Source organism: Ranitomeya variabilis, chromosome 1, assembly GCF_051348905.1.
Source record: "Ranitomeya variabilis isolate aRanVar5 chromosome 1, aRanVar5.hap1, whole genome shotgun sequence".
Classification (NCBI taxonomy): domain Eukaryota; kingdom Metazoa; phylum Chordata; class Amphibia; order Anura; family Dendrobatidae; genus Ranitomeya; species Ranitomeya variabilis.
The window spans coordinates 644532635-644559668 of record NC_135232.1 but is presented as its reverse complement, the minus strand read 5'-3'; the positions used below and the strand labels follow the sequence as shown (position 1 = coordinate 644559668).

The following is a 27034-nucleotide window of genomic DNA, read 5'->3' as shown; positions in this document are numbered from 1 at the left end:
CCAATTTTTCGGGCAAAAACACTTTGACGAATCACCCTCTAAGAGTGTTAGGACAAAGGACAAACAAAATAAGATGATAATGACAGCAAATAATAGATGTTCTGTGATGAGGTCCGCAGGGTGATATTAGACTTCAATAAATCTCAAATGTTGGAAAACAGTAGCCAGGAAAAATGCAGACTATAAATGTACAAAGTCTCTGTACACTTGAAAAAGAAGCCCAAATCCCAAAACGCGTTGTGAAACTGTACATTTATTATTCATTTAATAAAAGCAACATTTTTGTTTGATGTCTTCTATATCTCTGCTACTAGTCTGATCTTTAACACAACAGAAGACCTCTTTGGGAGCACTGAGGGTCTCCGATGTCTAACCCAATCTACCAGAATTTTGTGACCAGTCTTTTCGGTAGTAATGTGATGAACAAGGTAATGTGAGCGCATTCAGTTATAGATATTGTGGGGAAATCCTTCTCGGCACGCGGCTTTTCTGCATATTCACTACAGCAGATATTCCGCTTCATTGTGTTGCCTGTACTTACAAGATGGTAAAGCCATATAGACTCATTGTGGTTTTCGGTAAAACATTGAGTGACCAAAGTTAGGTCCAACAGGCAGGACAATGAGAGGCGGTCCGATAACCTCTGCAGAGTGACATGGATAGGGTCTTATTCCTTTTAAAAATAAATATCGATGATAACGATCCCACCGATTTTCTCACTTACCTTACAAGTGAAGACTCTGTTGTCGAACTGATGAGAGTATCTGCAGCGTCTCGACGCTTCGTGAAGAACTCCTTCCTTGCAGTGATTCATACTGTTCTTACATCCTGCTCTGGAAGACATGAGATCGGAATAAGACCGCGCCAACAGGAATAAGACCGCGCCAACAGGAATAAGACCGCGCCAACAGGAATAAGACCGCGCCAACAGGAATAAGACCGCGCCAACAGGAATAAGACCGCGCCAACAGGAATAAGACCGCGCCAACAGGAATAAGACCGCGCCAACAGGAATAAGACCGCGCCAACAGGAATAAGACCGCGCCAAGAGGAATAAGACCGCGCCAAGAGGAATAAGACCGCGCCAAGAGGAATAAGACCGCGCCAAGAGGAATAAGACCGCGCCAAGAGGAATAAGACCGCGCCAAGAGGAATAAGACCGCGCCAAGAGGAATAAGACCGCGCCAAGAGGAATAAGACCGCGCCAAGAGGAATAAGACCGCGCCAAGAGGAATAAGACCGCGCCAAGAGGAATAAGACCGCGCCAAGAGGAATAAGACCGCGCCAAGAGGAATAAGACCGCGCCAAGAGGAATAAGACCGCGCCAAGAGGAATAAGACCGCGCCAACAGGAATAAGACCGCGCCAACAGGAATAAGACCGCGCCAACAGGAATAAGACCGCGCCAACAGGAATAAGACCGCGCCAACAGGAATAAGACCGCGCCAACAGGAATAAGACCGCGCCAACAGGAATAAGACCGCGCCAACAGGAATAAGACCGCGCCAACAGGAATAAGACCGCGCCAACAGGAATAAGACCGCGCCAACAGGAATAAGACCGCGCCAACAGGAATAAGACCGCGCCAACAGGAATAAGACCGCGCCAACAGGAATAAGACCGCGCCAACAGGAATAAGACCGCGCCAACAGGAATAAGACCGCGCCAACAGGAATAAGACCGCGCCAACAGGAATAAGACCGCGCCAACAGGAATAAGACCGCACTAATGGGAATAAGACCACGCCAGCGGGAATAAGACCGCGCTAACGGGAATAACACCGCGCTAACGGGAATAAGACCGCGCTAACGGGAATAAGACCACTCTGACGTCAAACTTGTATGGAATTATTACAGTAATAACTAATCTAAAAGGAGAAGCATTTCTGTTTTTTTTTTTACATCATTATAACTACCCTAGAATATCTTTTTATAAAACGTAACGTCCCACCTATTAGGCCAGAAACAGGCACAGTAATATAATTTTATTTATTTTAACAGTATGGCCTTTCAAAAGAGTTTTCTCATTTACATTCATCAAAACATTTTAGGACAATTCTAAGAAAATGACATACATGTAGACTAGAATAGACATAAAAAATGGGTTTTCATAAAAATGTTACACCTTTGCCTTCTATAGCCTCTGTACTGCACTTTTTATTGTTGGCCGCAGAATTATTTGACCAAGAATCCGTTAGTGAGCGCACCATAACGTTCTGATGGGGAGTTTGTAACTATCTGATTTTTCTATGAGCTCCTCCCAGCTGATTTATTACTGACCACATCAAAGTCTGATGTGCAGGGAAACAAAGAGCTTGTAAAAGTTAAAGGAAACCTGTCAGCAAGTTTTTGCTACGTAATCTGAGAGCAATATGATGTAGGGGCAGAGTGCCTGATTGCAGGGATGTATCACTTTGCTAATTGGTGTAGATTTATAGAATCCCTGTGTTCTCAGATGTAGATGCAGCAGGGCTCAAAATTCTGCCCGCCCACACCCCTAATTGGCCGTCCACAGTCAGCAAGCAGCTAATCAGTGGTGGGGGGCGGGGTCAGACAGATTAGCTGGACTGCCATGCATGTGACACCTAGTTCTCCAGTGTTAAACTCCTGCTAATAAAACACTGATTGTAATGTAACGACAGCGAACAGCCCAGTAAGAGACACATCCCTGGAATCAGGCTCTCTGTTCTTATCTCTCAGATTAAATAGCAAAAACTTACTCACAGATACCCTTTAAACGCTGCAAAAAGTTTTAATAAAACCCTATTGCAAAAATTATTTTTAGTCCCAAATACACAAATAATAAAAAAAAAAAGTTTAAAGAAGGACATCCTCTGATGACATGCTGTTTATTGTCTAATTGCTAGAAATTGTTACACTGACACTTACCCACAGCTAAGACACAGGGCAGAACAGGTAAAATACTCATCAGGGAAGAAACAGCTATGTGCCATTTGGTCATCTGGTATTTCACCACTAAAGCGATCGCTCAGTGCCTGGGAAGGAACAAGATCAGTTATTCACATAGACAATAGATTACATGTTAAAAAAAAAATCAATATGAACACACAACATATAAGCAGTAATCTGATTGTGAAATAGCGGCGCCATCAGACTGAAACACAATAATGTTCCCTTTTACAAAGTACATAAATAAAATGCAAAAATATAATGTTTATAGGCGATTATCCCTTGTCAAGCAACTTTCTTCCATAAGCTGTTGTAGTTTTAAAAAAACAAATATAGAGCACCACTGACCCTTCCCATATCCAGTACCGGCTCTTTGTTGCCGACTGGTCTCTGCTTGTCTGCAGCAGTGCTAACTAAAAGCACTTCAACAGCGCTGCAGCCAATCAATGCGCTTGTGCAAACTGCTCAAGTAAAGCCACTGACCTTACATATTGGTTGCAGCGCTGTCCCTGTACTTGGAGGGCCAAGAGTACGGATGGATCAATTATAACTGTTAGTGTTCCTGCCTGGCATAACATGGACACTTGTTTTTAAAGTAAAGGATTTCTTTTTGTGTATGTGAGATAATTTTTGTGAATTATCCCATGATCAATGTAATAAATACGTTATAACTGTGAGCCTCAGAGATCATGAAAAATGTAATACAATTTTATAGGATGCAATCACTTAATAAAGTAAGTGCACTGTACACCATTAACCCTATAAAAGTCAGGCCACTGTGGAAAAAGGTAACGATTGCTGCATTCATTTCTTTGACTGTAAATGCAAATTGTGTCTATTACTGGGAAGGTCGACCCAACTGCAGAGATACGTATAGGTTAATGGTGCTCGTACAACCGATAATGCTTTACATGGACAAGGTCTGCATACATTATGCAGGACACCTCATCTGGAAATGGACAGCCACAAACATTACAAAGTAGAAAGCATCACTGCTGAACTTTACAAGGGCCATGTCGTGACTTGCTTTATTCTCCTAGTTTTCTTTACATCCGATCATATTCTCTTCCTCCCCTCCCTGTGCAAACCGCTTCACTGACCGTTATTGAACGCCAGCTGACGCCACTTACTACAAAATGACATCTTATTTCATATTCCTATGATAATTCATACAGACGTAGCGTGCCCCAGAATGGACGCCGCAGCGCAAAATCTCCATCTCACTCAGCATGTAAAGTTTAGTAGTTTTTTGTAAATATTCTACAAATTTAAAGTTATGTTGCCGTCATGGATGGTTTGAAGTCATATCTGCTTTACTTTGTCCTTGATACATAGTTGTGGCCAAAAGTTTTAAGACTAACACAAATTTTGGTTTTCACAAATTTCGCTGCTTTGGTGTTTTCAAAACTTTAAGTCAGATGTTTCTATGGTTACTGGAGAACAATTGTTTCTATGGTTACTGGAGAACAATTGTTTCTATGGTTACTGGAGAACAATTGCAAACATTTCAGTAGTTCATTACCTTTTGTTTACAAATAGATCAAGTTTATGTAAACAATATTTACAGAGATGATCATAATTTTTCCAGACTTCTGCAATTCCCTGGATATACGCTTCTAGGCGAAATCCTGACTGATTGATGACCGCCCATTCTTGTCTCTTCAGTGCTGAGGGTTTATCACAATTTCTGGGTTTTTATTTGTCCACCCGCTTTTTCAGGATTGACCACAGGTTCTCAGTGGGACTGCGATCTGTGGAGTTTCTTGGTTATGAACCCAATATGTCAGTTTTGTTATCTGAGCCGCTTAGTTATCTGTTCCCTTGTGACATGGTCTCCATCATGCCGGAAAAAGCCTTCTTCATCATCAAATTGTTCTGAAATCATTCAAAGGTCAGATCTACAGCTCCGCCACTTAGTGCTTAAAGGGGGTGTCCCGTCTTACAAGTGACTGCAGACTTGTGAGTTTTCACATTGCGCACAGTGAGGATTTTCTAATGCCGGGAACAACTGTCATCGATATGCATACCCCCGGCCACATACAGACTTGATGGGTGCACCCTTGCTCTAGGCAAGTGTATTGAGAGAGGCTGGAAACAGTCTAGTCGGAATGTGGCAGAGAGTATGCATATCGAATACTTGTGGGAACATGACCACCTGCATACGGCGCCGAAGAATCCTCACAGCGAGTGCCATGTGAAGATCCACAAGTCTGCAGTGACAGAGTGACTGCAGACTTGAAGATTAAGACTGGACAAACCCCTTTAAGTTCTGGCTGCATTGTGCAGTGATGTTCTATTATTAATGTCCTTTTACAGACCCGTCTTTTACAGTTCCACTATTTCATTCACATCATCCCAAAGCACACCCACATACTCCTCCAAAATCCTAAGAGGAGCATTTTTACCCTGCTGTATACAATGTTAGAACACAATAATCACTGGAAAGTCAAATAAAAGTATAAGAAAACAAACTAGTATAAATATAATAAAGAAAAAAGGTGCATTTTAGATACTAATTGTTTGCCATAGGCAACAGATTGGGCACCTGCCAGATCAGAGCTAGTAGCACCCATGTGACAAATGCTACTATTTGGGAACTGACCTTCTATCAGTTGTATGCTTACCTTTAAAGCCTTGTAGATGACCCCGGGGTGACGGGATGAGCGTGTGGTGTTGTTCTCCAGCTGCTGCTCGATTGATCGTCTAAGTCCTGAGAAGTCAGTGGGTGGGTTGTAGGTACGAGTTCCCTTATAATGTATGGAGCTGAAGGCTTCTGGGAATCGACCGAGCTTGCGGAAGCGGTCCTGAATGACCTTCTCCGGGATTTCAGAGGCCTTTTCTACAAAAGGAATATCAAAAAGAAGTAAAGCACGTATAATGTGTATGGCAACTGCCAAGAGATAACCAACCCACGCAGATCTCCGTAAACAAGAACTGCAGTCATCATCACTGGATTCAGAAGAAAATCTCATGCAAGTCATTTAGCTTTGGTAACTAGATACATGTACAAACAAAATAATTAGCAGCTTTATTAAAAGCAATCACTGCCTATATTGTCTGTAGAGATGATGTTATAGGACTCGCTCTTCATTAGGAGATATCTCTGGTGTGATGCACTTGTAAGATAGCGTTAATCTGTATGACATGGGGCCGGGTTCATACTATTACACGACACAGCTTTGAGATTTAGTAGAATTTTATCAATCAGGTTACTGCATATAATAGATAGATAGATAGATAGATAGATAGATAGATAGATAGATAGATAGATATAAACAGTGCAACACAGCGGCTATAAATGGCAAAATTTGTAATGAAACCCAATTGCAAATATGGTGTTTAGCCCCGATTACATGAATTTAAGTGAAAAAAATGTTTCAGAAAGTAGACAATCCCTGGTCTATTGAAAATGGTTAGAAAGGAAGAGGTCATTAACTATTCATAAGAAGAGGTAAGGGAATCCAGACAATTTAGGTCCTCTTTAGTAAAGAGGCCCACAATGACACTGCTGCCCATTCTGGGAGTAGAATTCTGGATGACAAGTCCGGGGTATTCAACCAAACCTCTCACATACAGTGGCATGGCATTTTTTAAAGTGTAAATGATTAAAATATATATTTTTTTGCCTAAAATACAAAGGAAAATGTGTCACCATAACTTTAGCCATTTTAGAGATCACTTCATCTTTAACTTAACCGTTCACTATGACAGTAATTGTAACCAGGGGTGCCCAAACTTTTACATGCCACTGTATGCTCAAATTTATGTATGGCATTTCTTTTTCGATATATTTCCTTTTTTAAGTCTAATTATTCATTTTATTTATCAGTCCTGGAATGGTGGGAGAGTGCGTATTAAGCCAGGAGTTTACAGGCCTAGAAGAGAACTCAATACACCAATTATAATTGGAGACTCTGGATCTATCCCATTCCTCAACAGTACCAAAATACTGATCATTGGGTCCACTTGTATCTTTTTTTGAGTATACCTTATCTGTGTACTTGCAAAAACTACCAATAAAAATACATTCCCATGACATAAGTATGAGGCGGGCATCCTCAGCTTGGGCCCAATTCCCACCTAATGTAAGAGGCCAGGCGTACTGTACAGTCTGCGATAGGACTCACTTGGAGACAACCTTGGAGTCATCTCCAGTACATCATCACACCGATCCTCAGACACGGATTTAACGTCTGCCCCCCCCATCTAGCCTTCGTCGTTATAGGGAACGTGGAGCGAATCATTTTTTTTTTTTTATTTATTTACAGCTCCTATGAGATAGGTCTGGCTCAAAAAAAGATAAAGAGGGGGCTCAGGAAGACCCTCTATAACATCCATATAAACAATTGTAAAAACAGATTTTGGGATTATGACTTTTTATATCCTGCCAGAATCAGGGCTCAGATTACAAATATCTAGAGAAGCAACCTGGGCAGAAGGAGGAGACCTTAAACCACTCGTCCTAATCCTGACACCCCGTAAGCAAAGGAAAGCCTACAATGTTCCTCCCATAGAGCGATAGCTACACACATATAAAGCTATGCCGTCCTGATTGACAGGTAGGGTGTGAGAGTGTTGCAAGTTGTGTGGCCTCGCCACATTAAGGGTGCAGAGGGCATCAAGCCATCTCCAAATTCTGAAGACATGAAAGAGACAAATTTTTGCAGCAGATTTCAGGCTGCAGAAACAGGATCGTGGTCCTGGGGAACCAAACGCGACCCTAGGACACATACCCCGATAAATTAAATTCTGCTCTAAACATCAGTTGGGATACTCTATTATTGGACACTAAAGGGTTGTAGAGAAGGGACAGACAAGTTACGATTCAGGGTAACATCACAGGTCAGTGAACAACAAGTGACACAGACATTCCGGAATGTGGAGACAACGTGACATCGGACAGGAAAGTCAGGTCCATTTAGAGATTCTAGAGAACCACGCGCCTGTGTGCTACATGTGCCGATGAGCAGTAGTCACAGCTATTTCTTTTTAAAGGGTGTGTATAGAAGTTGGAAAGGAGATGCAATAGCTTCTGACACAGTAATATGGTATGACCCACGGCCACAGAAGCCAAGTAAAGATACTTTTTTTTTTTACTCCTTAAAGGACGTTTATGGGATTAAAGGGAACTTGTCACCCACAAAATGGAAGATGAGCTAAGCCCACCGGCATCAGGGGCTTATCTACAGCATTCTGTAATGCATTCTGTAATGCTGTAGATAAGCCCCCGATGTAACCTTAAAGATGAGAAAAAGAGGTTAGATTATAATCACCCAGGGGCGGTCCCGCTGCGGTCCGGTACGATGGGCGTCGCGGTCCGGTCCCTCCCATCTTCTTACGATGACGTCCTCTTCTTGTCTTCCTGCTGCGGCTCCGGCGCAGGCGTACTTTGTCCTGTTGAGGGCAGAACAAAGTACTGCAGTGCGCAGGCGCTGGGCCTCTCTGACCTTTCCTGGCGCCTGCGCACTGCAGTACTTTGCCCTCAATAGGGCAGACAAAGTACGCCTGCGCCGGAGCCGCAGCGTGAAGACAAGAAGAGGACGTCATCCTATGAAGATGGGAGGCCCCGGACCGTGACACCCATCGTACTGGGACTGCCCCTGGGTGAGTATAATCTAACCTCTTTTTCTCATCTTTCAGGATACATCGGGGGCTTATCTACAGCATTCCAGAATGCTGTAGATAAGCCCCTGATGCCGGTGGGCTTAGCTCACCTTCGATTTTGGGGGTGACAGGTTCCCTTTAAGGTATTGAAGACCTATCCCCAGAGATAATCTGTTAGCAGGTTTTACACTATGTAATCTGAGAGCAGCATGGTGTAGTGGAAGAGACCCTGATTCTAGTAATGTGTCACTTACTGGGCTATGTGATGCTTTTTAAAAAAAATTGTGTCTTATGAGCCACAGATTATCACTAGGGGACTAGTGGTCTTGTGCCTCCTATTCTGTACAAACCTTCCGAGCTCTTTTAGATCTGCAGCAGTGTAAATAGGGATTGTACCACAACTGCTGCACCAAGTAAGCTAAGTAATACATTGCTGGAATCATTGTTTCTGCCCCTTTATCATGCTGCTTGGAGAGGATTTAGCAAAAACTCACTGGTAGATTCTTTTTAAAATAGGTAATCAATAGTGAAGAGTGATCATGCTCATGCGCTATCCTAGTGTCTTCGGCCTGCTCAAAAAATATGTTGGGAGTCCCAGCGACTGCATGTCTCGCGGCTGTTTGACAGCCACAACACATGGAGGGATTGCCTGTTTTTTTTTTAGGTAAGCCCTGCATGTGCTAGGGCTGTCGAACATAGTATTCGAGCAGGAAGAAGACACTATTAGCACACAAGCATGCGGAGATTACTCATTATACGAGCACGCTTGCTCATCACTAGTAATCAACAATAGATCTGCAGGGATCTGACTCTCGACACTACAACTAATCAACATCAACGATAACCGGATGTAAACAGTGACTGGGGCTCCATACACGGTGTAGTTTTATCCCCAGGTGCTACAACTCAGCTCCCATTGACTTGAATAGGCACTGAGCTGCAGTACCCGAGAACGGCCACTACACAGTGTATGCAGCTGCATTCACAGTTTACATCTAATCATCGTCGGTGCTGAAAACAGACGATTGGTGGAGGTCCTGAGGAGATCCAGGTACCTTAGGAATAGGTTATCAGTATCTAAAGTTTGGAAAACCCCTTTAAAAGGTAAAATAAGAAAAAACGGGTGCTACAAGTTTACGCAGATGCAAATATGTCTTCATAAATGTATTATTGTGCTGGAAAACTCACTTTTAGACAGATCTTAAAATGCCATGTGAGATTTCAATTTATTTTTGGACATAATAACAGACAGCAGCAAACCCAGCACAGAAGTTATGATCGGAAAACGGCTTTCCAGCTAAGCCACGCAATTTTATAGTGGGAAAAAAAAGCACAAAAATCATCTAAAAGACTGAACTACAGAATATGGGGGGTTGTAAAACCTTCCTCGTCCTTATGGCCCACAGTCTAGTCTCTCCTCTGAAAACCAGAGCCGAGAGTCGTTCTCGCACATGCAGACTGGAGATGTGCATGTGTTTTATGGTCATTTACCCGAGTGGCCGCTAAGTGAAGTCCACCCTTACAAGCTCGTACAAAGTCCATCCGAATAAGGTTTGTATTATTGAATCAAACCATTAAAAAGTTATGTTGATTTTTACAGAAAACAATTATTGCTGCTTTTTTGTGTAATTTTTATGATGAGAACATAAAAATAAGATTAATTAGTCCAGTTACCCTGGCTACTAGAGCAGTTACAATGATCTGACACTTCTGATTCAGTTTTTCACTTGTCGCTTTGCCGTATGAAAGGGACAGAATAAGCAAAGTCATCTCATCAATAAAACAGAAGGCGAGTTTTGAAATCTTGGAGGCCCAATACCACATTCACACATCCGTGTGTCATGATCTGAGCACAGACAGAGGCATGAACTGTCGGAGAGTCCCCTTACCCAAACTTGACAGCCTCGTGCATGCCTATGAGGCAGTAAAATTCGGGTCAAGAGATCCATGGTGTGCTCAGTCATTGACATATGGATGTGCGAGTGCTGCAAGTGTATTCATTAATTGTTCCCAATAGTCTGGGCTTATAGGTGGGCATTCCTGCCCCGCTGATATGCTGCCCTTACATGAAACTGAAATGAACACAAGACATGCCTGATTATTAAAGGCATCCATATACTTAGTAAATAGGCCTTATGTAAAAGATCAGAGGAGGTGAGAAGTTGGTTATATAAGCTCCATGCGGATCTGAAGGACATGGCTGGGGAGGTGTGAGTGCTTGTGTGTGGGGGTAGGGTGGTCCAGTCCATGAGTCCGAGAGAGCAGACTCTTCGCCCACATATAGACGAGGATATCAATGGCAGATCAGATGTCGGTAGAAAGTCTGATTTTACAAAACTACTGTACTATCTGCAGTTATACTTTGATGAAACAACCACCTGTTGAGAGGACATGGACGCTACGTCATTATTCACACATTGGAGTAAACAAGCTGCTGTTACTTATCACTGACTAGATCTATAATTAGTCACTTCCTTTACAGTCAGTTGTGAAACGTCATCGTATCACTTGTACAAAGAAAGCACATGATGAAAACATTAAAAAATAAGGTCCAGTACTCCTCTGCCGTGAAGGCACCTAACAATCTATGGCTTCTTTCACACTAGCTTCGGCCCGACGTGCGTTGTGAAAGTGATGCCCGACGTGGGCAGCGGATGCAGTCTTACGACGCTTCCGCTGCCCCATTGTAAGGTCCGGGGAGGAGGGGGCGGAGTTTTGGCAGCGCATGCGCAGTCGAAAATGGTGGACACGACACGCAAAAAAAGTTACATGTAACATTTTTTTGTGCCGACGGTTCGCCAAAACACGACGCAACCGTCGCACAATGGTTGCGACGTGTAGCCATACGTTGCAATGCGTCGCTAATGTAAGTCTATGGGGAAAAAACGCATCCTGCAGACTTTGCAGGATGCGTTTTTTCTCCTGAACGACGTATTCCTAATGACGCTAGTGTGAAAGTAGCCTTAGCCAAGTGATTGGCTGCAGCGGTCAAAGGCAGGGTCCTGAGTTATTGCCATAACAAACATTTAAAAAATATTTTTGGGGTGGGGGGAGTAGAGGGTTATGCCATGACAGCAGGGGAATTAAAGGGGTTAGGTTATCCTTTATCTTTTGATTATGAGCCTAAGAACTAACAGGCGGGTAGTTGCTAATTTACTGTTGTGCACGGCGCCAATCATTGCTGGCACAGATCCGGTCCTGAACAGCAATTCAGTGGTTTCCGCTGACATGTTGACAGAGCAGCTTCTCTTCTGCTCTGCTGATGAGGTTTGACTGTGGACATCATACTTATCGACAGCCGGATCCCTGCCTACCTGCGCGGGGAGCCAGCAGCCAGTCAATCAGTATGAAGTTGGCTGTCACGCCCTTACAACGGAGTAGCCCGGAAGAAGAAGAGCTGCGGGTAGCTGCCTCTGTTAGAAACTACCTGCCTGTTAAATTTTAGGCCCATAGTAAAAAAAAAAATATATTTTTAAATAATAATAACGTTCTGGACAACCCCTTTAAAGCTCCAGGTTAGTTTGTTTTTACCCTAAGCCAGCATTTCCCAGCCTACACACTTGGTTGCGGTTATCTCATAAGTGAGCAGCAAAAAGACATGTCACGTTAAGGCTATGTTCCCACAGAGCATATTTCGGGCGTTATTGATGCTGGTGATGATTTTCAGCAACTTTTCTGCACCAACTAGTTCATTTAGATTACTTGCATTTTTATTGCGTTTAGTGCATTTTTGTCTTTCTGAAGCCATGTCTTAAACCTAATTTGTTTTGGAAACTTCCTGTTACTAAGCGTTAATAAATCTTAATTGATAAAGTTATGTGCGAAATACATGTGCTTTTCATCTGTGCATTTTCCACACCTCATACAAGTCTACGGGGAAAACTCGAACATAAAATGCCAAAAAAGCCGAACAAATTACCTAACCCTACACCAGGCGGATTCTTCATATATCATACAATTCGCAAATCTACTTTACTACATTAAAAATTACCAAGCAATAATGGTGACCATGAAGGTCACCTAGATCTCGCGCAAGGTGACCTCTCTATAGAATGAACAAAGCTGCAGATGAATCAGTCAAACCAATAATTCATCTTGGGTACTTACCTGATCCCAATAGTTTGGTGTGTACAGTTTCATGAAAGATGATGACTCCAGGTCCCAAAGTGGAAAGTGGTACGTCTAATCCACAGCGCGCAGTGGTGGCTTTCAGTTCTTTAGTAAAATGTTTCAAGTAGGCTTCAGAGGCGTCACCGAGGAACTTGAATAGATCATTATGCAAACGGTCTGCGTGAGTCCTATAGATCACTAGATCTGAAATGGCTAAGACTTTAAGGAGCAACCGAGTCCTCTGACTCAGGTTGACCGTAGCTCCGAGAAGTCCTTCCGTGTCGATGACCACAACTTTATGGACAGGATCAAACGCTGCCCAAACACCAACTGTGCAGGACTCCTGAGCAGGAGAAGTTTTGAAAACTTCACGTCCGTAGAAAAAAGTGTGGTTAAGAGTGTGCGATTTACCATCACCGGTGTTTCCGAAAATCGAGACAACTTTTACTAAATCTTCAGGACTGCAATCCAGTTTTCCCAAGAAATCATCTTCGTCTTCCACCTATAGTTTCAAAAAGATCAAGAAGAAAAGGGGTCACAAGCAGTAACCACCGATCAGAATGTTACTTTTCCAAATCAAATAATAAAGCAGGAGAGACAGAAAGCGCAAAGAGTGTCTCATCTGATGAGCAAATGAAATAGAATATTGTAGGTATGCTCACCTGATAGGGTTGTGACAGTCACAACTCCTACAAAAGCATGTAAAGGCTGCTGCAGGACCACCAATAAAATGCCATGCAGAAAAAGAGGAATACGGTGGTTTAGAGTCAACACTACCCAAGGTTCAAAAGGTGTAGTCACGCACAAAGTTAAAGCGTGAATGCGGTTTAGTGTCAACGCGGTTCAAAACCTTCATCAGGACCAAACCGTTCATTGTGGTTTGGTCCTAATGAACAGGTTTGGAAACCTGTTGACACAAATTTGACTACACCTTTGAACCTTGGGTAGCGCTGACTCTGAACCACCATATTCCTCTTTTTCGGCACGGCGCCTTTATTTTCCAAACTATTTAGGAAAAAATTAGAAGAGTATTTGTATTAGTTGCTATAGGCTGCCCATCGACTTCTGTTTGTTTGACTATTTTCTACCATCAGATGTTTTTAAAATTCTGACTTACTCATCTGATACAATAATAGTGGCGAGAGGTCCACTTACGAGTCACGACATTATACTTGTTCTGCTCCCTTGACTGAACTGAGAAATGTAAGTATGAAAAAGCCTAAGGGTTTTAATTTACACATTTCATTCTTTACAGTATTTTTTTTTCTGGGGGGGGGGGTTTGATCGTGGCCTAACAAAAAGGAAAAAAATAAAAATAAATAACCCTGAAAGCATTGTGCGAGCATTACCTAAGGAGTGGTGCAATTTTATCCAGTCTGGTATATTACATTGTAACAAACTATCAGTGAGATTTGTAGTTTCTGGTGCAGCTAGATTTAGCTCACAGAGCATTGCCTACAGCCTGGATACAATGTATCCACTTCCAGTCTGGGAGCAGGACTGGAGATTTCTCTTTTGCGTGAACAAGAAAAATCTTATTCTCTAATATCTACAAAATAGTAAAGAACTGAAACAACGTAAGAAAGTTACAAAACTTCATCTATATCACGGTTAGTGGGGCTGTGCCGGCCGCATTCTCTCCCACTTCCCTCAATGGTCTCTAGTGGGAGAACAAAAAAAAGTAATCGGCACGAGATCAAAATAGTGCAACTGGAGCGGTCACTTGAGGAGTGCGCAGTACACACTTATAGGATTCTGCATGTTACATTGTCAAAATGTCCCTTTTAAGCCCAAAACCTCTCTTTTCAAAAAATACAAAGATTAAAAAAACGTTCCCAATTACGTGTGTTTTAGAACCAGTAGAAACATGGGGGGGGGGGGGGTTAATTCTGCTGAACTTTCCCCAGCACACAAATCTAAGGGAGTTTCCACAATCCTATTTCCATTTTAAAGGGGCTGCCCTATTTTAGAAATGTTTTCTACAAGCTGCAGCTTCCATTTCTGTTCATGTCAGCAGCGCTGCAGCCAATCCCTGAGCCCAGGAGCTATGTTGATGTAGACAGTAGGAGTCACTGAGCTCCCTAACAGAAATCAGGAGCAGCACTGGTGGAGACTCAGCGCTGTACCTGGGGAGGGTGAATAAAGCGCAGTTGTTTTTTTTACCGATTATAGTGATTTGTGGCAATTTTTTTTTGCAATTTACACAAAATCCTAGAAAAATTGCAATGGTTATTCATGATTTTGCATGACAAAAAAAAAGTAGTGTGTGAGTTAATCTAAGGTTAAGGTCAGACAAGCAATGACCTTTGTAGACACAACTGGCCCTGTGAGCTCTGCAGAAGCTGGACGGGTGCAGGGACAGTCTGCTATTTACATGCACTAATCTGGTTTGGAAATTGGACCAGAATAGTGTGTGCTGCAGGTCCGCGTGCAAAGTTAGCCAAGTGCATTAGCACACCATGTACTACAAGTACATGCTCACAGTGAGACGAGACTTCTGCACGTTGGAGCCAGGTTGCTGCACACTACGACTGGTGACTGTTCAAACAGACCCGTTTAGGGAGGATCCATCATCTTGATAAATGCCTTTATCTGTAATCTACTTATCACGGTGGAGCACGGAGGAGTTACTACGCCCCACAGCCTGCATACATAACAACCAAACAATAACTGTGCTGTACCTGGGGGACATCTTACCAATGTGAATTATACCGCCATTCATCATAAAGAAATACAAGGGCAACACTACAGGGGTTTTCTGAGATTTCATGCTGATCACCTATACTTAGGATCTCTCCTATTTGTGGCCTATCCTGGGAATAGATATAGATGCAGAATCTGAGATGAAAGTGTGGGTTCTTTCGTTACTTTCTTCATGACAGGATTAGGAGTCCAGTTATCTGAATGAAAGTCACTTTTTAAAGCCATGTACTTAAAAGAGTGGTCCGATTGTTCGTCCAGCAGCCATGTCTCCCGACTGTCCTATAAACAGGAGCTTTCCAGAGTTCTCGATGAGAAAGCCGTGGGGCTGGATGATAAGTTGACATTCCGGATCCTTATTGGGTGCCCCATTAAAATTTGCTGGACAACCCCGTTGGTATCAGAAGGGTGAGCTAAGTTAATGTGTGGGGGCTTTAGATAGACAATTGACTTTTATTCTTCGTTTCAAAAAAACACATGCACAGAGCAGATTATTTTCCTGTAGAAAATAAGGATCGGACATGCTAAAAGTCAACATGCCTGACCATGTGTTAGGGTACTGTCACACAGTGCAATTTTTATCGCTACGACGGCACGATTCGTGACGTTCTAGCGATATCGTTACGATCTCGCAGTGTCTGACACGCTACTGCGATCAGGGACCCTGTTGAGAATCGTACGTCGTAGCAGATCGTTTGGAACTTTCTTTCGTCGCTGGATCTCCCGCTGACATCGCTGGATCGTTGTGTGTGACAGCGATCCAGCGATGCGTTCGCTGGTAACCAGGGTAAACATCGGGTAACTAAGCGCAGGGCCGCGCTTAGTAACCCGATGTTTACCGTGGTTACCAGCGTAAAAGTAAAAAAAAAAAAACCGTACATGCTCACCATCTGATGTCCGTCAGGTCCCTTGCCGTCTGCTTCCCGCTCTGACTGTCTGCCGGCCGGAAAGTGAGAGCAGATCACAGCGGTGACGTCGCCGCTGCGCTCTGCTCTCACTGTACGGCCGGATCTCAGTCAGAGCAGGAAGCAGACGGCAAGGGACCTGACGGACATCAGATGGTGAGTATGTACTGTTTGTTTTTTTTTACTTTTACGCTGGTAACCACGGTAAACATCGGGTTACTAAGCGCGGCCCTGCGCTTAGAAACCCGATGTTTACCCTGGTTACCTGGGGACTTCGGCATCGCTCCAGCGCCGTGATTGCAACGTGTGACCGCAGTCTACGACACTGGAGCGATAATCATACGACGCTGCGTCGTCACGAATTGTGCCGTCGTAGCGATTAAAATGGTACTGTGTGACAGTACCCTTACTTTCACATCTTCTGTCAGGGAAAAGTCAGACAATGCCATATGCTGCGATTTTCGTCTGTGCACCCTCTCACATGGGTAAAGAAGCCATATATTTGTTCTACTCCAATATTCACTGGCTTTAAAGGGAACCTGTCATCCCCAAAATCGAAGATGAGCTAAGGCCACCGGCATCAGGGGCTTATTCACAGCATTCTGTAATGCAGTCTGTAATGCTGTAGATAAGCCCCCGATGTAACCTGAAAGGTAAGAAAAAGGTTAGATTATACTCACCCAGGGGAGGTCCCGCTGCGGTCTGGTCCGATGGGCATCGTGGTCCGGTCCGGCGCCTCCCATCTTCATAGGATGACGTCCTCTTCTTGTCTTCACATTGCGGCTCCGGCACAGGCGCACTTTGTCTGTCCTGTTGAGGGCAGAGCAAGGTACTGCAGTGCGCAGGCGCCGTGCCTCTCTGACCTTTCCCAGCTCCTGCGCACTGCAGTACTTTGCTCTGCCCTCAACAGGGCAGACAAAGTACAACTGCGCCGGAGCCGCGACAGGAAGCAAAGAAGAGGACGTCATCGTAAGAAGATAGGAGGCGCCGGACCGCGACGCCCATCGGATCGGACCGCCCCTGGGTGAGTATAATCTAACCTCTTTTTCTCATCTTTCAGGTAACATCGGAGGCTTATCTATAGCATTACAGAAGCCCCTGATGCCGGTGGGCTTAGCTCACCTTCGATTTTGGGGGTGACAGGTTCCCTTTTAAATTATCCTGAAATGCCAGTGTCATGAACGAACAAATCTTACTGGGAACGATTGCCTCTGCTGCAACATGTACCATCAAGCATAGGAAGCATGTCTTTAGGCATGTGACAGCGCAGCTCATCCCATAACGGCACTGAAAGCAGAATTCCATATACAGTTGTGTGAAAAGTATTACCCCTTCCTAATTTCCTATTCTTTTGCATGTTTGTCACACGTAAATGTTTCAAATAACCAAACAAATTTAAATATTAGGCAAAGATAGCACAAGTAATCACAAAATGCAGTTTTTAAATAAAGGTCTTTATTATTAAGGGAAAAAGAAATCCAAACCTAAAGGGCCCTGAAGCAGCAAAACAGCCCCAGACCATCACACTACCACCACCATATTTTACTGTTGGTATGCTGTTCCTTTTCTTAAATACTGTGTTACTTCTATGCCAGATGTAATTGGACATAGGCTGCCGTCACACTAGCAGTATTTGGTCAGTATTTTACATCAGTATTTGTAAGCTAAAACCAGGAGTGGAACAAATAGAGGAAAAGTACCGTATATACTCGAGTATAAGCCGACCCGAGTATAAGCCGACCCCCCTAATTTTGCCACAAAAAACTGGGAAAACTTATTGACTCGAGTATAAGCCTAGGGTGGAAAATGCAACAGCTACCGGTGAATTTCAAAAATAAAAATAGATGCTCCATACTGTTCATTATGGCCCCATAGCTGTGCCATATAGTGCTCTGCACCATTATTGCCCCATAGCTGTGCCATATAGTGCTCTGCACCATTATTGCCCCATAGCTGTGCCATACAGTGCTCTGCACCATTACTGCCCCATAGCTGTGCCATATAGTGCTCTGCACCATTACTGCCCCATAGCTGTGCCATACAGTGCTCTGCACCATTACTGCCCCATAGCTGTGCCATATAGTGCTCTGCACCATTACTGCCCCATAGCTGTGCCATACAGTGCTCTGCACCATTACTGCCCCATAGCTGTGCCATATAGTGCTCTGCACCATTACTGCCCCATAGCTGTGCCATACAGTGCTCTGCACCATTACTGCCCCATAGCTGTGCCATATAGTGCTCTGCACCATTACTGCCCCATAGCTGTGCCATACAGTGCTCTGCACCATTGCCCCATAGCTCTGCCATATAGTGCTCTGCACCGTCCATTATTGCCCCATAGCTGTGCTGCTGCTGCTGCAATAAAAATAATAAAACACATACTCACCTGTCTTGCTTGCAGCTCCTCGGCGCCATCTTCCCGGCGTCTCCCTGCACTGACTGATCAGGCAGAGGGCGGCGCGCACACTATATGCGTCATCGCGCCCTCTGCCTGCAGTCAGTGAGGAGAGAGAGACGCCGGGAAGATGGAGACAGCGCCCGGCGTGTGGAACGAGGACAGGTGAATATGCGATACTTACCTGCTCCCGGCGTCCCGCTCCTTCCCCCTGCCTGTGTTCGGTGCCGCAGCCTCTTCCTCTGTCAGCGGTCACCGGCACCGCTTCATTAGAGAAATGAATAGGCGGCTCCGCCCCTATGGGAGGTGGAGCAGCCTATTCATTTCTCTAATGAGCGGTCCCACGTGACCGCTCAGGGGAAGAGGCTGCTGCACCCGGAGACCGTGGGACGGGCAGGGGGAGTGACAGGATCGCCGGGACTAGGTAAGTATGCCTCAGCGCCCTCTCCCCCTCACCCGCCGACCCTGCCACAGACCGTGACTCGAGTATAAGCCGAGGGGGCACTTTCAGCCCAAAAATTTGGGCTGAAAATCTCGGCTTATACTCGAGTATATACGGTATATTAGAAACATATGCACCACTTCTGCATTTATCACCCACTCCTGGTTTTGGCTGAGAAATACTGATGTAAAATACTGACCAAATACTGCTAGTGTGACGGCAGCCATACATCTTCCGAAAAGATCAACTTTTGTCTCGCCAGTCCACAGATTTTTCTCCTAAAAGTCTTTTGGGATCATCAAGATGTTTTCTGGCAAAACTGAGACAAGCCTTTATGTTCTTAATGCTCAGCTGCAGTTTTAGTCTTCAAACTGTGCCATTCAGGCTATGGTTGCTTAGTCTCTTTCTTATGGTAGAGTCATAAACACTGACCTTAACTGAGGCATGCAGTTTTTCTGGGGTCTTTTGTGACCTCTTGGATGAGTCACCGCTGTGCTCTTGGGGTAATTTTGGTAGGCCAGCCACTCCTGGAAAGGTTCACCACTGTTCCATGTTTTTTTTCTATTTGTGGATAATGGCTCTCAATGTGGTTTGCTGGAATTCCAAAGCTTTAGAAATGGCTTGATAGCCTTTTCCAAATTAATAGATCTCAATTATGTTGTTTCTCATTTGCTCCTAAATTTATTTGGATTGCGGCTTGATGTCTAGCTTTTGAGGACCTTTTGGTCTACTTCACTTTGTCAGGCAGGTCCTATTTAAGTGATTTCTTGATTGAGAACAGGTGTGCCTAGGGAATTTGAACTCTGCTTCAAAAGATGTGATAAACCTCAGTTAAAACATAAATTAAGAAAGGGCAATCACATGGCCCTTTTTCCCTTAATAATAGAAACCTTAAATTAAAAACTGCATTTTGTGTTTGTGTTATCTTTGTCTAGTATTTAAATTCCTTTGATGATCTGAAACATTTAAGTGTGACAAACATGCAAAAGAATACTTGGAAGGGGGCAAACACTTTCACCCAACTGTGAGGGTGCAGATACATGACCAATTTCTTTGCAATCAGACCTAAATTGGTGTGTGAATTCCCATTTGACCTGATTGAATTTTTTTTTACTCACACAAAATTCTGTGTGCTAAACAATGATTTCAGCGTGTGAATAGATACCTAAAGGATACTCCATCATAAGGAATAGGGAGGTTTGATTTTACAACAGAGGAGGAAGATCTGCAGGTGTGAACAGCTAAATCAGACCAATTTCAACATCTATAACATTGGTCATAAATCTGGGCTTGTAAATGGAGCTGAACAAGTGCAGACTCCAGGTGGGTTCGGTTCCAGGGGTCCACCTTTCATAAGGCTCAGTGGTTTCCGTCAAGTACTGCGGCCTTTGATTTAATCTAACCCAGGACAAAATCTAGATGGAGATCAATGCCGTTTCTCCACTTTTCTGGAGCGATTTCCTCCGTTTTTAGTGGCTTTACTACTTGCTCCTTATTCACTATAAGTTTTGTGCCACTTTTTCACTTTTCTCAGTTTTTCGATTCTTCCTCGACGACTAAGCTTATCCAAATATGTTAGACAGATTCATGAAATGCAAAATTTTACCAGTCCAGTCCCTGCCTGGAGAAAGATTTTGGCAGAGTTTTCAATTTTGGTTTTTCAGTTATTTATTTTTGTAGACTAATATGTGACGTTTTAGCTGGGTGGTGGAGTCTGTGTTCATTTTGGTGGAGTCAGTAAAACAAATGTAACGTATTCAACTCCTAAAATATATAATACATTGGGTACATTAATAGAATGCAGGATATGCTGTAAATGTTTCCAGAATAATTTGCGAAAGATATGAAATGTCTTATAAAGGTCTGTTCTGTTCCTGATGTAAGGAGCTCGGCTTTTAGCAGAGATTAATCTGTGCTGCACTTTATGTACATGCTCAGTAGTGACCAGTGCTGTGGAGTCGTAGATGAGATGAATCTGTACTGCACTTTATGTACATGCTCAGTAGTGACCAGTGCTGGGGAGCTGTAGATGAGATGAATCTGTGCTGCACTTTATGTACATGCTCAGTAGTGACCAGTGCTGTGGAGTCGTAGATGAGATGAATCTGTGCTGCACTTTATGTACATGCTCAGTAGTGACCAGTGCTGTGGAGATGAGATGAATCTGTGCTGCGCTTTATGTACATGCTCAGTAGTGACCAGTGCTGTAGATGAGATGAATCTGTGCTGCACTTTATGTACATGCTCAGTAGTGTCCAGTGCTGTGGAGTCGTAGATGAGATGAATCTGTGCTGCACTTTATGTACATGCTCAGTAGTGACCAGTGCTGTGGAGATGAGATGAATCTGTGCTGCGCTTTATGTACATGCTCAGTAGTGACCAGTGCTGTAGATGAGATGAATCTGTGCTGCACTTTATGTACATGCTCAGTAGTGACCAGTGCTGTGGGGTCGTAGATGAGATGAATCTGTGCTGCACTTTATGTACATGCTCAGTAGTGACCAGTGCTGTGGAGATGAGATGAATCTGTGCTGCGCTTTATGTACATGCTCAGTAGTGACCAGTGCTGTAGATGAGATGAATCTGTGCTGCACTTTATGTACATGCTCAGTAGTGACCAGTGCTGTCGGGTCGTAGATGAGATGAATCTGTGCTGCACTTTATGTACATGCTCAGTAGTGACCAGTGCTGTGGAGTCGTAGATGAGATGAATCTGTGCTGCACTTTATGTACATGCTCAGTAGTGACCAGTGCTGTAGATGAGATGAATCTGTGCTGCACTTTATGTACATGCTCAGTAGTGACCAGTGCTGTAGATGAGATGAATCTGTGCTGCACTTTATGTACATGCTCAGTAGTGACCAGTGCTGTGGGGTCGTAGATGAGATGAATCTGTGCTGCACTTTATGTACATGCTCAGTAGTGACCAGTGCTGTGGAGTCGTAGATGAGATGAATCTGTGCTGCACTTTATGTACATGCTCAGTAGTGACCAGTGCTGTGGAGTCGGAGATGAGATGAATCTGTGCTGCACTTTATGTACATGCTCAGTAGTGACCAGTGCTGTAGATGAGATGAATCTGTGCTGCACTTTATGTACATGCTCAGTAGTGACCAGTGCTGTGGGGTCGTAGATGAGATGAATCTGTGCTGCACTTTATGTACATGCTCAGTAGTGACCAGTGCTGTGGAGTCGTAGATGAGATGAATCTGTGCTGCACTTTATGTACATGCTCAGTAGTGACCAGTGCTGTGGAGTCGGAGATGAGATGAATCTGTGCTGCACTTTATGTACATGCTCAGTAGTGACCAGTGCTGTAGATGAGATGAATCTGTGCTGCACTTTATGTACATGCTCAGTAGTGACCAGTGCTGTAGATGAGATGAATCTGTGCTGCACTTTATGTACATGCTCAGTAGTGACCAGTGCTGTGGGGTCGTAGATGAGATGAATCTGTGCTGCACTTTATGTACATGCTCAGTAGTGACCAGTGCTGTGGAGTCGGAGATGAGATGAATCTGTGCTGCACTTTATGCACATGCTCAGTAGTGACCAGTGCTGTGGAGTCAGAGGGCTTGGCTTACCGCCTTCACAGCTGTTTTTAACAGGGTTTTTGACTTTTGATACTAAAGTTACAAGCTAAATTAAGGGCATTTTTTATTTTGCACCAAATCAAAATGTGTAAGCTGTTTTGAACAAATTGGTGCAAAAAATCAGAGCAAAAAGAAAAAAAAAACAAAAGTGACCGATAAATTGCAAATGACGAATCGCTCCACAAGTCTTCTCCCTTTCTTGAGCAGCTCATCACAGTGTACACTACTTTCCTCCCACATCCCCCAAAAAAACAACCTAAAAGATTGCACTATTCCTAGTTTTGGCAAACTGCGATATCAGGCTTGTAGCCCCATTGGGGCAGACTGTGATATGAGTGATTGTAAACTGTGTACTGCGCTACAGGATAGGCTGTTGATACAAGAGCAGGAAGATATAAAAATATAAATACCTGAATTTGCTCAGTTTCATCCACAAGTAGGAAACTGACCACTTTCTCAGTCATCTTCCTCTTCAGAGTCTCGTCATCCGCTTTTGGACCTTCCAGAGGTTCGGGACTCTTTGCAGATTGGTAAAAGGTGACTTGATGCTTCCGTTTGTTTCCTCCGGAGTGAGTTCGCTTCTGACAGTCTGCGCAGAGATCAATTTTACAGGAGAGACACCTTACGGCCGCCCGAGGCCTTGCCCCTGCGGTGCTGCCATTGTTTGCCCCCTTGCACGAGGAGCAATAAGGGACGTAGCCCTGTGGGATCGGCGTCCGCTCGTGGCTCTGGAGTCTCTCCTGCTTGTGCAGAACCTCCTCACACCGCTGGCACTGTAACGTCTTACACTCATCGCACTCAAACGCGGCTTCTTCACTTCCAGCACATGCAAAACTTTCCTGGCACATCAAACCCGTCATGATCGTTTTATCACCGGCCAGGCCCTGGCTACTCATCTTCTTTCTTAAAAATAAAACTAAAAGCCAAAAGGTCCTTCTAACCGGTAAAGGCTACGGTTAAAATTACCAAAATAGTGTTCTAAAGAAAAACTAATAAAAATATATTATTTCCTAAGACTTGAAATGAGGTGTAGTGCACTGAAGTGCCATTAAAACAATCAAGGAGACTCCAAAATGACCCCGTAGTCAGGAAGGTCTATGGAGACTCGTCATTATTAAGTGGTCTGTAAATCTGAGGTGCCCCCTGGGGAGCAGACCAGACCAGCCAGGGATGTATGCAAAAAAAGTGACGGAAAACAGTATAAAAACTGGTGTATTATTATTACTACTGTGCCCAGAGAAACAGCAGGGATCGTCCCCGTCACGCCGTGTCGATAGGGATCGTCCCCGTCACGCCGTGTCGATAGGGATCGTCCCCGTCACGCCGTGTCGATAGGGATCGTCCCCGTCACGCCGTGTCGATAGGGATCGTCCCCGTCACGCCGTGTCGATAGGGATCGTCCCCGTCACGCCGTGTCGATAGGGATCGTCCCCGTCACGCCGTGTCGATAGGGATCGTCCCCGTCACGCCGTGTCGATAGGGATCGTCCCCGTCACGCCGTGTCGATAGGGATCGTCCCCGTCAAGCCGTGTCGATAGGGATCGTCCCCGTCACGCAGTGTCGATAGGGATCGTCCCCGTCACGCCGTGTCGATAGGGATCGTCCCCGTCACGCCGTGTCGATAGGGATCGTCCCCGTCACGCCGTGTCGATAGGGATCGTCCCCGTCACGCCGTGTCGATAGGGATCGTCCCCGTCACGCCGTGTCGATAGGGATCGTCCCCGTCAAGCCGTGTCGATAGGGATCGTCCCCGTCACGCAGTGTCGATAGGGATCGTCCCCGTCACGCCGTGTCGATAGGGATCGTCCCCGTCACGCCGTGTCGATAGGGATCGTCCCCGTCACGCCGTGTCGATAGGGATCGTCCCCGTCACGCAGTGTCGATAGGGATCGTCCCCGTCACGCCGTGTCGATAGGGATCGTCCCCGTCACGCCGTGTCGATAGGGATCGTCCCCGTCACGCTGTGTCGATAGGGATCGTCCCCGTCACACTGTGTAACTGGGATTAGTCCGCAACAATAGGGATCATCTTGTGGCTCAATGTTGGCAGTGGGAATGGTTTTGCGGTCCCTGATCCAATTAGTGATCTGCCGCCGATCTGTAGGGATCTTCTGGGATCAGCAGTTCTCCAAGGTCCAGCTCTTCAGGGCACGGTGTTCCCGGGTGACAGCCTCCTGCCCCCGCTGTATGATGTCCTGTTGGGCAGGAGGTGACGCAGGACTCCGGTACCGGAGCGCAGGTCGGAGTCTCCGGGCGGACACCTCAGGCACCTATTGTTTACACCACAACCCGGCATCCGGCAGTGACTCAGGGATCACACGGCGCCTCCTCCCGGGCCCCCGAGCGCTCCACAGACGGGCCCCACGGTGTCCACCGGGAGCAGCGGAGAGTGTGCAGGTAACGGGGACCTCTCCGCTCCCGGCTCGGCTCCCCACTGACTCCTGATACGGTCCTGCCTAGAATGGAGTTGCTCCCTGTAGGAGTGATGACGTAGCGTCACGTGTAAGCAGTGGTCACATGACTTCCCTGCGATTTCCGCACTTGGTCTGCAGGACGGAGCCGCTGAGTAAACATCGTGTTGTACAGGGCCGGTGCTGCGAGGGTTAACACGGGGGATTATGGGAAGTGAACAGAAGCCTACAAGTGGCACTTGCCATCGTGCTTCCCCTCCATCACATGCAGCGCAGGCGATTTCTGCGTGTATGACCCTCCCACTTATACAGGACACGCCTCCATTTACATAATTAGAATCATGGGTAGCAGAGATGTCCCCTTTAGCCAAGTACAGATTCCCCCCCTAACAAAAGTAGGCCGGACATTGCCCCACCAAATCTAGCCTCCAAACCAGTCCCCCTAAAGAAATGTACAGCCCTACCCCCAATAGAAGTGGAAACCTCCCTCTAAATAGACACCTTAGATCAGACCTCCCGTATTGTACAGACAACAGACTCCACTTTGTAAAGACCCCTCAGTCTATAGAAACCAGATAAGACCCCGGATAAAAACTCCATTCTACAGACACCAGATCACCATATATAAAGACTCCAGATAAGACCCCCATTCTACAGACATCAGACCCCTATATTTATTTTGCTTTAATTATTGTATTATTGTTAACGTTGTTACATGACTGTTGTATTTGAAACTGTTAAACTATAAAGCGCTACAGAATATGTCAGCGCTATAGAAATAAAGATTATTATTATATTATATAATATATATATATATATATAATCGTCTAAGGGGACTTCCGTCTGTTTGTCACTGAAATTCCAAGTCGCTGATACGTCAGCGACGGGCACAGTCCGGCCGCGAAATGGCCGCTCCCTACTCCCCTGCAGTCAGTGCCCGCTCCCTACTCCCCCCCCTCCATACTCCCCCCACAGTCAGCGCCCGCCAGTCACATAGCGTTTTAGCAGTCCGTTAAACCGACTGCGTTACACCGCGGCATAACGTGGTGTAACGCAGTCTGTTAACGCTGCTATTAACACTGTGACCAACTTTTTACTATTGATGCTGCCTTTGGAGCATCAATAGTAAAAAGATATAATGTTAAAATAATAATAAAAAAAAAATGGTGCTATTCTCACCTTCCGCCGTCCACCGATGCGCGCGAGCGGCGAGGCTGTCGCCAGCTTCCGTTCCTAGAGATGCATTGTGAAATTACCCAGATGACTTAGCAGTCTCGCCGGAGGGTGAGTATATAACTATTTTTTATTTTAATTCTTTTTTTTTAACAGAGATATGGTGCCCACACTGCTGTATACTATGTAGGCTATGTTATATACTGCGTGACTGATATATACTACGTGGGCAGTTTGTGCTATATACTACATGGCTGTGCAATATACTATGTGGCTGTGCTATATACTACGTGGCTGCTATATACTACATGGCTGTGCTATATACCTTGCTGTGCTATACACTACGTGGCTGTGCTATATACTACGGGCTGTGCTATATACTACGTGGCTGCTATATACTACATGGCTGCTATATACTACGTGGCTGCTATATACTCCGTGGGCTGTGCTATATACTACGTGGCTGTGCTATATACTACGTGGCTGTGCTATATACTACGTGGCTGTGCTATATACTACGTGGCTTTGCAATATACTACGTGGCTGTGCTATATACTACGGGCTGTGCTATATACTACGTGGCTGCTATATACTACATGGCTGTGCTATATACTACGTGGCTGTGCTATATACTACATACTACGTACTACATACTTCCTACCTGTAGTTTGTCAGGGGGGCATGTCTTTTCCCCCTGACACAAACGCCTCCCAGCCATCACTCGGGGCCTCCGTGGGCCGGGCGCTGCCTCCACTTCCCTCATTAACGTCCCCGGCGCCTGCACTGTAATT

At 44.9% G+C, this 27034-nt stretch overlaps 1 protein-coding gene across 1 annotated transcript in view; it reads right to left on the bottom strand.

The window, feature by feature from the left end:
* ZFYVE1 (zinc finger FYVE-type containing 1) overlaps positions 1–25212 on the bottom strand; it is a 38731-nt gene extending 13519 nt beyond the window's left edge. The window contains exons 1-5 of the mRNA XM_077261862.1: positions 23071–25212; positions 12620–13124; positions 5533–5747; positions 2888–2994; positions 725–833 (exon numbers count right to left, since the gene is read on the bottom strand). Of these exons, the coding sequence (XP_077117977.1) occupies positions 725–833; positions 2888–2994; positions 5533–5747; positions 12620–13124; positions 23071–23556 (1422 nt within the window). The 5' untranslated portion in view covers positions 23557–25212. The remainder of the gene's footprint in view (positions 1–724; positions 834–2887; positions 2995–5532; positions 5748–12619; positions 13125–23070) is intronic.
* Between the last annotated feature and the right edge of the window lie 1822 nt (positions 25213–27034).